Here is a 13,549-nt window from a genome sequence, read left to right as displayed (position 1 = left end):
TATTGTGTCTCTGTTCCACTGCAGAAAATAAAACTGAAAATTGCTGCATTAATTACTACTATTTACCCAAGCCATTAGTTACCCTTAGCTATTATTTACCCAGCTGCTGTTACCCATTAACAAAGAAATGTTGGAACAAAAGGGGAAAGAATAATAGCAAATTATAAAACATAAAAACTGTACCTATATTTTGGGCAGATAATCTGGCACTTCATATCAACTTGGTTTACAGAGGTTGGATCAGATACATTTTATCTCAGTTTTGCAAGTGCTTCAGTTTCAATCCTTGTAGTTCTCCACAGTAGGACCAAGTGGATCCTATATTTTCAGCCCAAAAACCAAAGTATGGCTCATTCTGGTACATGGTCCCCCAGGAAGGTGAGTTCTCCATTCACCTTTCATTCCTCTGATGTAGTTAATACGATGTATTCTGCACAGAGAGGGTTAATGGAGAAGGAAAAATAAAAATAAAATGGCCCTTCTTGCTTTAGCCCTAACACGATGCTACCTCTAAGCTTTATTAACCATGCACAATGATCAGGCCTAGATGTGGATTAGGCATACTAGATCTTGAAGCTGAAAATTGTTGTAGTTGTTTGTAAGTTGTGGGGTTCAGGAAAAGGAGTCTATGTCCCAGATCTGAGGAGGATTAATGAGAAAACCAAATAGAAGATACGCTGAGTGATTTAAACAGTGACAGCTCAGGCCCCTCAGCATTATGGGTCTGGTTCTTCACTCTAGTAGATGTGTGAGTAAATCCTGTAGAAGTCACATGATTATGGTTATGCAAGATCCAGCCTCTTCACTTGTCTATTTGCATCAGCAGCAGTTGCAAAGTTGTACAGTAGAAACAGCGTGTGTTTCTTTTTGTAGGTGAATTTCAATAAATGATGATGCACTTCTGAATACTGGTGTGATGGCACCCGCCAGAGCTAAGACTCAGGACAAAGCTGCCGGGGCAAAGAAAGCTGGTAAGGAGAGAGCTGCTGGCTGTGAGAAAAAGAGCCCTCCTGAGGATTCCATGGTCCAAGGTGGGAGACTGAGGAAAGAAAAGAGCAATGTCCAAGCTACATCTGAAGAACCCTCTTCTAAAAAAGAGACAGTTCCTTTAGTCACATCTGTACAGAGCACATCAAAGAGTCAGAGGGAGGCAAGGATTAAGGGAGGCAAAGAGTATGGTCACAAAAAGGAAGCCAAAGGGGAGAGAATCTCCAAGAGCAAGGACAAAAGAGAAATCGGTTCTGGTGGAAAAGATGGAGAACAATTAATGTCCAAGGAGAAGAAAAAAGTAAGAGGCTCCAAACAACAGGATCTGAGATTAGGCCAAGGAAGCAAGGCCAGTGTTTGCAATGAGGTAAAGGCCATTGAAGGCTGCAAGGCTAAAAGGAAATGCAGAAAGCACCTGGGTGTGAGTGAAATGGCCATTGAGACTGAGTCCGTAAAGTCCTTCACAGTAGGAAGTACTGAGGGCTCCTCTGAAAAACACGAGTTGCCTCAGTCTGCTAGTCGTGTCAGTGCTGGGAAAAAATACAATAAGAAGCATGTCTCCAAAGCAACCACCATCAGAAGGTCAGGTTCCCAGCTCCAGGGCAGTCTGGAGCACAGATCTAAGGCAGTGAAGGGTGGGGGTGATGATGATGGGCAGAAGAAGAAACAAGTTAGAAAATCAGCCAGGACTATTTCCAATGCAAGTGAGGAAGGAAAGAGCCTGGAAAGCTCAGACGATGGATCTTGTTTTGGCTCTAGAGATGAAGCCAGTCGTAGCCAAGCAAGAAGAAAGAGTGAGACTGATGATGACAACACCCAAATCAGCAAAGACAAGAGAAGCTCTTTGGAAGAAGAACTCTCTATTGAGGAAAAAACTACACAGGAAAATTGGCTTCTGTCCAAAGGAAAAGGCTGCCAAGAGTGTCATGATGGAAGTAACAAAGCAACCAGGGAAAGTGAAAGAGAACAGGAGATGATGGACAACAGGCAAGAATCTGAAGATGAAGAAACTGTCTCAGAGTCTGAGGCAGATGGAAAAATGAAGGAGCAGAATAAAGTCTCCAAGCAAAGAAAATCTACTCTAAGTGATAGCACCGAGGAAGATTATAGTGCAGGGGCTTCAGAGGATGAAGTCAAAAGCTCAGTGAAGGGAGAAAATGAGAGTGATGAAGAAGAACAGGAAAATCTGTTGGAAAAAGACAACAGTGAAGAAATGTCTGAAGATGAGCAAGCTAAATCTGAAAGCCAGGAGGATGGTGTTGAAGGAATCAATGACAACAAGCGAGAGAGACCAAGAAGTAAACCACTGCCTTGCACTGTCAAAGCAAAGCTCCTTAACATGGGTTTGAGCAAAGGCCTTCCAGGAGACAGCTGGGAAGGGAATATGAATAACAACGGCAGGATGGCGAAAGATGGCCCTGCGTGGCCCATACAGCAAATGCCAAAAAAGAAATCCCAGAAGCCTGAGACAATAAAGCAAGGTGAAGAGTTAGAACTCGTACATCAGGATAGTTCTTCCTCAGACAGCAACAGGAGGGTGGATTCAGTGGTTGTACTTGCAAAGAAGTGTGGTCCTCTCATTATGCAATCCCAGATTCTCCTGAATCTGAAAAACAATCATAAAGTTGCCCAGGCCAAACTGTTGGCAAGAAGTAAACAGAGTCCTCTCCAGAAGGCAGCAGAAACTGGCTTTGACCTGGAGAAGTTTCAAAAGGTCCCTTCTAAAAAGAGTGCCACAAAAACCTATAAGGCACTTAAGGAGTCCAATATAGCTAAGGATCTTGGAGAGCCAAGATTAAGTCTCTCCAGTGTTTCAAGCTCCTCCTCTAGCACTAAAAACCTATCTATTGATAAGCAGCATCTTGACAAGAGAGAGAAGATTGGGAAAGTAATTGGGAACGTCAAACACGCTTCGTGTCAGACTCTAGCAGTAAGAGAAGAGATAGCGGAGGAGAAAGTGGTTGAAGAGGCACCTGCTGAAAAAGAGCGAGTGCTGAAGCAAAAGGGCTTCACCCTTTCGGCATTTAGAAAAGTAACTAGCTGGCTCAGCCGAAAGCCTCCCATGAAAGCAAGCCTGAAAGATCATTTTTTGAGCGTGATACGTGCAGTTGGTATCTCAGGCTGGCTTCTGAAGAAGTTTGGGAAGAGGAGCAGCAAGCCATTTGGATTCAGAAGAAGAATGGCAATCAGGATTGTTAGCACTACTGAACTAATCAATAGACAGGTCAGAGCCTCCTCTGGCCCAGCGAGAGAACAGAGCAAGAGGGAGTTGAGTAGCAAAAACTCTTCTCAGCCATTGCTGGAATGGGATCATCCTCGTACTGAGATGGCAGAGGAGCTGGAAGAAGCCCAGTTGGCTTCATGTGATTCTCCCCTTAATGAAGCTAGCTCCTCTCTGCAATTGCTAAATCTGGATGGACCTGCTAAGGAGAAGAACAGTGTCACTGATGCCAAATTCGCCATTGTGTTCCCCAGGGTCCATCCCATGGTGAAGACAAGAGATGTTTCTTCCGGGAATAGTGAATCACAGCCACAGTCAATAGATGTATGTAGCAGGAAAGCAGTGATGTCTGTGCAGCCTGGCTGCAAGTTCAAACATGACCTCTCGAAGGAGCAAACCTGTCAGAGGACCAGTCAAGGGCTTCCCCACAATGATGAAATTGATCATTTAATGCCAGGTGATCTGAGTCAAACAAAATGCCTTGCAACTCAGTACAGAGTGACTAGGCTTTTGAGCTCCTCATCCCAAGGGATAAAGACATCCGAGGGGAAAGATATATCCAAATCTCAGTTCCTCGTAAAGGGGCAAAGAGGGCAGTCACCATACCAGGCCACTAAACCCCTCCTCTTCCCAGAGGCAGCTGGAAACTATCAGTATGGGCAGGACTTCCTTCCAAAGGAGGAAGGAGAGGGCTCAGAGGATCTGATGGCTTCTTACTTTGAGGGAGACGTTAACAAAGAGGCTGCAAATCTCATCCAACATGCTGGGTCTGAGGCCCAGCCCACGTGCACTGGACTCAGCGGCGAACTCTAGGGTGTGATCCTATGGCATGGCTGAACTCTGAATTGCTGCTCCCGTGACTCACCATTGAGAACCTCAGCAAATGGGCCATGTATAAGGACCAGGATCTGGTCAAAACCTACAAGCCAAAGACATTTAGAGAAAGGTGGGAGACAGAAGATGTCACTGAGGATATCCTTGATATGGACATGACATGGAAACAGGTATATTCTCAATAGGCACGTAAGCTTTAGGGTGCTGTCAACCTGCAAGCAATTCATAGCCATTTCTCCCATACATTTCAGGAGTACCTGGATGAAAACCACTCCGTGAAGCTTGAGGAGGTTGAAGATCTGTCCAGACTGGAGTAAGTATGTCAGTGATGTTCTGTGGATATCAGGAAGTGGCTGGGGCTTATTTATTACCCATCAAAGACACTGTTGGCTCAGCAGAAGGCAAATAGTAGAACATGAGCTATAACTCTAAAAAATTGAGTGGCTTAGATGCTCATGACCATGAGGGACTGATGACCCTTTAAACCAGAGGAAGGGCTGAATTGTCCTATTTAGGCCCAGGCCTGCACTGGAGTGGGTGGGGAATTGCGCTGGTGTAAGGGGAATCATGGCAGTATTGTGCAGTCCCTTCCCAAACTCCTCTGTGCATAGGCAGAGTACACTTTGCTCACTGTATCTCCAGGGAGGAACATCAGAAAAAGAGAGGTTCGTAATGGCTATCTGACCTCCTTGGAGGCGCAGACAGGGAACCCCATCTACACTATTAGAAGCATCCTGTCCTGAAATGGGTTTTCAAGGATCAGTGCATTTTACAGATTGGGAAACTGAGGCCCAGGGAGCTGACGTGACTTTCCTAATACCAGGCTGAGAGAAATGGTAGAGATGGAATTGAGTTCTTGTTCTAACTACTAGGCCACTGTCTGGTAAAATAGCCGGTAACAAAGAGCACACTGTTCTTGTGTGATGTATGTGGTGGAAAAGGAGAATCTGTGGGACGAGACGCAGAGCATCTATCTAATGGCCTGATCCTACTCACACTGAAATCAGTGGCAAACCTCCCACTGACCAGCTGCAGCAGGCTCAGGCTCTCTAACATGTCTTGTATCACTGGGATTGTTACCGTAGCTGACACAGGAACGCCCATGGGAGTTCCCCACACAGGCCCTGGCAAGCTTTAGCACTGCTAAAACCAGTAGAAACTGATGAAATCCACATGGTTGTGTAGCAGAATTAAGGCTGATATACTCTAGGTTGCAGACAGTAGGGGCTAGCCCAGTCGCACAGACATGGATGGGTCACAGTCCATCCAGGCAGTGTTCTCTCCCTCTCCCCCTCTCTCTCTTATACACACGCCCACATGCAATCCTGAGTGCAGAGGCGGGCGATGAGGGCAGTCACCTTGGGAGCCAACTTCTGGGGGCACCAAATAGGGGTGGGTTGTTTTGTTTGCTCGTCTGTTCAGGGTTGCTGAAAACATTTTCCATTGTGGGTAACATAACAGCTTGGGCTGGCCCTGCTTGTTCCTGCCATATTCTGGGCCTACTATATAAAGTCAATGGATGCTGCATCTGTTCCCCATCTTGCAGCATCCCTCAGATGACCAACAGACTGTAATACATGAGTGAGGTCCTTGGATGAAGTTGGCTGACGGCTCGCATCTTGTGTTTCTAGGGAGGTCTGTGAGAGCTCAGTCCTTCTGTGTCTGAAGAAGAGATTCCATCGCAATTTCATTTACGTATGGCTGCTAGGTTTTTTCAATTCTTATTCATGTGGGACAAGGAATCTGAGGGTGGGATTTCTCTTGCCCCATCCAGCCCTAGCAGAGTACAGTCCCCAGGGTCCCAACGTTTCCCAGTAATGATGAGATGTTGGCGTCACCGCGGTTTCACCTGCTGTATCTGTCCAGCATGGGACCTCTCTCTCGTTCCTCGTGTAGCCCCAGATCCCCCTCCCAAACCTCACAAAACAGTTGTTACCTGCTCCCACTATGGTCAGCATGGCCAGTGCCAGTCTCAAAGTCAGCACTAGACTGTCCCTCTCCCCACAGCCAGTGCAGGATACCACTGAGGCACCAAGTGCACCTCAGGTAATGGATCCTATCACAGCAGCTCCCACATAGTTGCATGGTCGTTGTTAACCCCTGTACTAATTGCCATCACTCTATGCACACCCAATAGAAAACCAGAGGGTGTGTGTGTGTGTGTATGTGTTTCTGCTGTATGCAATCCAGACAGGGGAGTGTAGAGCGAATGTGGTTGTGGTTAAATAAGTGACTAGGTAAAACTAGCACAACAGATCTGCTCCTTGTATGTCTTTCACACAAGACATATCAGTTCGCTTTTCTGGCAAAGATAAGACCTTACTCTTGTTAGCCTAGCACAGCCAGTGCAGCTACAGGAAGGAAAGTGACCTGGAATCTGCTCTGCTTTGCCATCAGCAGCACAACTGAGGGCTCTGATGGCAGAATCTTTATAGCTGCTGCTGAGGCAGAAGCTATCTGGGTTTGCTGGTCCCCCAGTGAGGAGTCTGGAAGGTTGAAGCCAGAGAAACCATCTCAGTGGTAAATGAAGCCAATAAGTGGACAGAGAAGTGTGGAACCCAAGAATATTTGCAGAATGGTCACTCCTTAACTCTGGAATCTCACCCCGCTGTGCTTTGGTATTGTAACCTATTTGGCACAGGCATTTACCCACTGCTCTAAGACCCTTTGAATGGCCAGGCATAATGGGGTGAGAGAGGATGATCATTGCTTTGAACCCAGAACTGGGGCAGTGTGAAATGTTTGTGATGCAGCCTGGAAAGCCTTCAGTTTCCCTTGATTTTGAGTGTTCTTTGAACACCTGGCTCCAGTGTCAGGCTTGGCTAAGTTAGGAGGGAACACCCATCCTTCTCATCCGTAGAATGCCAAATAGGGTTTATGGTTTTGGCCTCAAACTATGCAGAACATGTTGGCTTTGGCCAAGTTTCACTTTGGTTCTGAAATGGAGCTTGGAGGAAGTGTGTGGATATGAAGAACATGCCTCCCAAATTAACTAAGCCACTTTGCGAATCAAAACAGTCAAGCTCAGCTCTGCCCAGAATGATTTTGGCTTCCAGAAGTTTAAATCAGATTCTTTAATGTTGCTATAAATCTGATTTCATTTTTGTTTTGGTTATGCAATATATACTCGAGGCCTTCCCAGTAAATTCCAGATCCCATCCAGAAATCTCTAATCATCCAGTGGATATAATAAAACCAAACTTTATTTCCTCCCTCCTAGACCTACATTGGGCAAATCTTGGTCTCTGTGAATCCTTTCAAGCCCCTCCATCTCTGCTTGGAAGAGGTGGTGACCCAGTACCAGCAGGGGACACTCTCCAAAAATGCCCCGTATGTATGCTTGTTTCTTCACATTGTTCTGTTCATTATTCTTAACCTGCAGAATCCTGTGTTGCCCCTGGGCTCCCAGGACCATTTCACTTGGCCAAAGGTCATCTCTGGAGTAGGACTGGTGCAGGGTGAAGTGTATGATACATCCAGCACAGGGGTACTTGTATGGCACTCTGATATTGTTGCTGTAGGTGCCATATGCCATGTTTTATTTGCTAACGATTTCTACCTGAGGAGAAAAAGTGGGCCTGATGCAAACACCACTGAATGTAGGAAAAGCTTGGGCTGAGACCTGAGCTGTGCCATTGGGCTCAACTCTTCTAATGAGAGAGAGACTGAAAAGGACCTCACTTCAGAGTCTGTAACCCTAATCAAACCTCCCTCTTCCCCTTGCAGTAACACTCTGAGGCAGTGGTCCCCAAACTTTTCGTCTGGCGGGTGCCAGACGAAGGACCACTGCCGCGGTGGAGCATCCGCTGAAATGCCGCTGAATTTCTGCGGCATTTCGGCGGCGACGCCTATCAATGATGCCACTTGCCGTCAACAAGCGACATCATCGAGAGGCTTCCCCACCGAAATTCGGGAGTGACACCTCTCAATGATGTCATTTGTTGATGGCAAGCGGCATCATCAAGAGGCGTCCCCGCCGAAATGCCGCTGAAATTCGGCAGCATTTCGGCAGGTGCTCTCCCGGGGTCCAGAACATGGGGGCATCGCGGGCACCGCGTTGGCAACCACTATTCTGAGGGATTAAGATGCCAGAGACTGAAACAAGAGAAGTTTATTGAAATCTCCCCTAGCCTGACAAATGCCCCTCCCTGTGTAGCGCTATAATGATACTCAGCACTTACATATCCAAGCACTGCCTGGCCCAGCTGAGCCACAATTTTGAGAACATCTTCACTTCCAACCAGGCTGGAGGGTGTTTAGCCCATGCTAGTGATAAGATCCAGCTGTGATGTTTGGTTCTGCATCCAGCTCCGAACCACCAAAGTTCATGGATCCTCAGGTAAAACGCTGGCTTACGACCTGGTCCAAAAGCCGTTGCAGTAAATTGGAAAGGCTCCCCTTGATTTTAGTAGGTTTTGAATCAGGCCTTTTGTGCAGATGCTTTTGTCTAGTTGCTGGATTCAGCAACTACTGTAACAGCTTCCCTCTTCTAGTTTTTCCTTCAGCTCAAGTTTCCTTCAGCTTTAGCTGAAGGTCCCAGGTTCAATCCCTGCTGATGACCACAGAGACTGTGGCCATCCCTAGGGATTTTGGAAGTAGCATCCCACCATTGCTAACACCAGTGTAGCTCTGCTGGAGCTAGCAACATTGGGAGCCGTAGTCTGGATGAGGCTCCTGTGGCCACTGGTTTGTTCAACTTGCTCAGATCGAGTCTAAATGACACACGACATTTAAAAAGCTGTTGGCTACAGGAGCCTTAGTCACACTAGGGCTCCCAAGGTGGCTATTACTAGCGGAGCTGCAGCAGTGAGAGATTTGCCCTCCCATGTCCAGCTGTTCATATGCTGCCATGGCCAGAGGCATAAGCAGACTAAGCAATTGCTTAGGGCCCCAAGCAGCTCAATAGGGCCCCCTATTCCCTTTTTATTATAAGAGCTTGCCTGTTTCAGTATTGTGGGGAAGAGGAGGGGACAAAAATATTCCTGTTTGGGGCCCCCAGTGGGCTAACACTGGCTCTGGCCATGACTCTCGGATCTGGGATTCTGTTACAGGCTCGCCTCCAGTGCAGATATCTGCTAACTAACCCATGGTGCTGTGTTTGTGCAGGTTGGAAATCAGGACCAAAGTAACAAATTGAATTTTTTTTTTCTGTTCATCTAGACACATCTTTGCCATTGCAGAAATGGCCTACACTCTGTCCCAGACTTCAGAGCAAGAGCAGTGCATCGTCATCAGGTAGGAAATGAGGACATTGTATGGGGCTGAGATTCCTCCTCTCTCTTCAAGTTTCTACCCTATTTGAACAACTGTTCCAGAGGATTGAAAAGTAGCACATGTGGTATACATATTTTAACAAGACTCTCTGGGTGATCCAGGGAGTTGTAGACCAGTAAGTCTTAGATCTGTGCCTGGCAAAATGACTGAATCTATAAAAACAGAAGAGCAAAACGTGGAAGATCGTGATATAATAAGGTTTAACTAGCCAGATTTTGCAAAGGAAAATCATGCCTCACTGATCTTTTAGAATTCTACAAGGCCTTGTACAAGGTTCCATACAAGAGGCTACTAAAGAAGCTAAGAAATTATGTTCTAAGGCAAAGTATTGTCTTGGATCAAAAACTGGCTAGGATACAGACAGCAGAGAGTAAGTTTAAATGATGAATTTTCATCACAGCAGCAAGTTAACAGTGGGGACCTCAAGGTTCTAAAGTAGGTCCTGTGTTCTTTAATGTATTTATTAATGATCTGGAAAGGGGGTTGAGCAGGGACATAGCAAAATCTGCAGCTGTCACTGTCATACCTTGGGGGGATGCAATCCAGACCAGCAAGGGGTTGTGTCAGCATTTGCCCTGCAACCCGGGGTGCCTTACAATGCTTTACTGCTATAGCTCCCAGCCTGGGACATTCTCAGCCAGCCCACAAGCATGCAGGTCACACCCTGAGTGTGTGTGTGTGTGTGTGTGTGTGCGCACGCGCGCTAGACAGCCCTAGTTTAGCAGCTCTGGCCCCAGCAGCCTGTTTACAGCCCCCACATCCTGGCTTCCACCAGGCTTTGTTACAACCTGAAAGGTAACCCCACCACAGACCCCGTCCCAGATTTCCCCAAAACCATTTGCTCTGCAATGCCCGGCCCTCTCCAGGACATTTCAGAGAAATAATAAGGTTCATTGCTCCTTTAAAGAGACAAAAGCACATCACAGCTTATTCACCTTTCCCTGCAAATACAGTACTGAGTTATTTATAGTAAAAATAAAACAAATGTATTAACAACAGCACATAGGTTAAGTGATGCCAAGTACAAGAAATAAAGTTAGACAGAGTTACAAGCAAATAAAAGTGAAGACATGCTTCTAGAAGTGTCAAACTTAATCTAGGAAGGGATTGGCTTTATTCAAGATGTTTTTTCTCACCTATATTCAGTTCCCAGACACTTCAACCTCAACTTGGTTGAAGGACCCATCTTTCCCAGTTTGCAAGAACTCTGTCCCCTTGTGCCTGTCTAGTGATGGATGCCAAAGATGTCTTCTGTCCTTGCTTATATATTCCAAAGTTCAATGACCTTGTTTCAAGAAGCAAGATGGCCTCATGCTGTTCTTCTCTCCCCGTGGACTTCCCATCCCCTAGCTGACTTCTGTGTAAATGTGGCTTCTACTGTTTTTGGTCTTATCTGTCTTATATTTCATTGGAGACAGGTAGAGAGCTGCCTTCCCTCCTGCCTGGGAGCAAATCCTGTTTCTCCCTGTTTGGTCACAGAATTTAAAGCCTAATATCATTAAATATCCATATTTCCTCATAAAAATACATACATCTCAGAATGATTATTAGTCACGAATGTGCCATTAGCTTTCAGAAGAGACCTCACTATACACTTTTATAATACAGTAATACTGTACACAATCACTTGGTTCAATTGCTTGTCAGTTGAGGTTCAGCTCCCCCTCTTCCATTTTTATAGACCAAGAAATCTTTGCAATGTATTATTTGGATACTCTGCACAGTACTGCTCACTCCATCTTAGAAAGTGCATTACAGAAACTTGGAGCAATGTGGGGGAGGGTTCAGAGAAAGGTGAGAAGAACAATCAGTGGCCTGGAAACACTCTCGTGATGAGAGACGGTAAAGATTGGGATGGTTACCTTAGAAAGGAGATGAATAAGAGGGGGCATAAGTCTATGAGATAATGAATGATCTGGAGAAGGTAGATCGGAAGCTTGTGTTCTCTATGCTGCACAGCACAAGAACAGAGAATTTGAAAGACATGAAATGGCGGAAAGTTCAAAACTGGTAAAATGAAATATTTTCACGCCATGTGTAGATTAAACTATGGAATTTATTGCCTCAGGAAGTAATTGAGGCTAAGAATTTAGCAAGAGTTAGAAGGGGTTGGACACTCATATGGATACTGAGAATATCCAGGGTGGTTATAACTAACGATAATGCTGGAAAGGATGTTAAACCTCATACTTCAGGGGTTAAGCCAATCTCTAACCGGGAGACCAGGGTGAGACCTACTTTGGGAAGTAGATTATCCCACATCTGCCCACTGTGGGTTCTCACACTTTCCTCTGAAGAATCTGGTGCTGGTCACTGTTGGACAGATGGACTTTGAATCTGATCTAGTCTGTCATTTCCTATGTTCCTAACAGTCTTGCCCTCTTGGGGCATCTCCAGCTGCCTCTGAGCATGTGAGAGACCTGCCCACTCACAATTGGCTATTCATGATGACATCTGTCAGTGTCACTTTTGAAACAATCATACTGGCACACAGCACTTCCTGGCAGGGCAGCCAGAACAGGAGGGCCAGGGGGCCATGGCCTCCCACTTTTAACTGACTGTAAGGGCAAGTGATGAGGGGAAAGAAGCGGGAGGGGTGGTGTGGGGGCATCGCCTTGGGGATGTGGCATGGCACGGAGGAGTCAGGGCCATGGTTTGGACTCCTGTGACTCACCAACTTCTAGGGCACTTCCACCCCTCATGTAAGTGATGTTGCCATGCTGATTGTGCTGATTGGTTGCCATTGCAAATACATTGCTGCTGGAAGAAATGCTGTTTGTAATATTTCACACAACATGGCTCAGCCACCACAGAGAAGGGGTTAGTCCTGTCTGGGCAGATGAAACAGGATGACATACAGTTGTGCTGACTGGCTTTGTGGTGTGTACGACATCCATGGAAAGGTTAATACGTAAAGCCGGCAGCCTTTAAAAGTTGCTTGATTACAATGCCTTGCCCTCAGAGTATGGTCAGACCATCAGCCAATGACAGTTTTGTTTTTATGATGTCAGGCATTTCTCTTGTGTTTCTCTGGTCGTGTGTGGTGTCACTCTGTCTGGTGCAGGGAAGCTGTGTGAATGGAGAGCTGGGAAAAGCTAGGCCTCTCCTTTCACAACCTGCTTGTGTAGCTTGAACTTAGCTGCTCCTCATAGGCCTGAGCTGATTTCCCCACAGTCTGAGGTGGAAAGGGAAGTGGGTTGGCTCTGGATCTGGGTTTTTTTGCTTGGGCCCATTTTTCTAACTTGCCGCCAGACTTTTAAACAATATGGGCCAGATCCTGAGTTGCTGTAAATCATTGTCTTAGGCAGAGCTATGCTGACTCACACTAGTTGACAATCTTGCCTAATTACTCTAGGCACAGCTAGTCCGATCCTTACAGCCATCTCTGATCCTTAGCCCTTTCTCCCCCAGTGGGCACAGTGGATCAGGTAAAACAGAAGCTGCCAAAGCAATCATGCAGTACCTGAGCACCTTGTACCAGAGACAAGACAGCCCTGGGATCAGGCAGGTAAGGGGTGGCTAATGTTTCTATGTACTGCGACACAGGCGCTGGCTTCTTCCTTTCCCAGGGGGTATTCAAGCCCCACTCAGCCCCAGGCTCCACCCCTTTCACCTCTTCCTGCCCTGCCCCTCCTCTTCCCACCCCTGCCTTGCCCAGTCCTGCCCTCTCCCCCATGCTTGCTTCATCCCAGCTGCTCCCCCTCCATGCAGCTCCTCCTGCATGCCCCAGAACAGCTGATCGAGGCAGGTTGGAGGCGCTGGGAGAGAGAGGGAGGAGTTGATCGACAGGGATGCCAGCGGGTGGGAGGTGCTAGGTGGGAGGAACCGGCTGCTGGTGGGTGCTAAGCACCCGTGGGTGCTCCAGCCCTGGAGCACCCATGGAGTCGGTGCCTATGTACCGTGATGTGTGCTTATAGTCATGTTGTGTCAGTCACTACAGGAAGGGGCTCAGATACTATGGTGATGAGCACAATATAAGAAACTGAATAGTAGAGCATGGGATAGAATGGGTCAGCATGGACTGGCTAATGTCAAGCTGACCAGGACTGAAAGACAAAAGCAAAGCAGGGGCTCACACCGTTCATGTCTGTTCTTAAGCTGGAGGTGGAGACAGAGGGGCGAGTGTCTGGCATCAGAGTGTGGCTGGCCATGTTTCCCATGAAGTGGGGCACCAGTGGCTGCATGTTTCAGTCCATGTCTTTTCAAAGGTAGCTGATCTAGCTGTCCAAGGCC

General features: G+C 46.8%; 1 protein-coding gene across 1 annotated transcript in view; it reads left to right on the top strand.

Moving 5' to 3' along the window:
* Window positions 1-4,191: 4,191 nt before the first annotated feature.
* The window catches only part of MYO15B (myosin XVB), an 84,545-nt gene continuing 75,187 nt past the window's right edge, over window positions 4,192-13,549 (top strand). The window contains exons 1-6 of the mRNA XM_050920582.1: window positions 4,192-4,212; window positions 4,294-4,355; window positions 5,674-5,737; window positions 7,263-7,372; window positions 9,203-9,277; window positions 12,728-12,824. Coding sequence (XP_050776539.1) covers window positions 4,192-4,212; window positions 4,294-4,355; window positions 5,674-5,737; window positions 7,263-7,372; window positions 9,203-9,277; window positions 12,728-12,824 — 429 coding nt within the window. The remainder of the gene's footprint in view (window positions 4,213-4,293; window positions 4,356-5,673; window positions 5,738-7,262; window positions 7,373-9,202; window positions 9,278-12,727; window positions 12,825-13,549) is intronic.

Source organism: Gopherus flavomarginatus, chromosome 12 (assembly GCF_025201925.1).
Source record: "Gopherus flavomarginatus isolate rGopFla2 chromosome 12, rGopFla2.mat.asm, whole genome shotgun sequence".
NCBI lineage: Eukaryota > Metazoa > Chordata > Testudines > Testudinidae > Gopherus > Gopherus flavomarginatus.
This window is presented reverse-complemented; position numbering and strand designations above follow the sequence as displayed.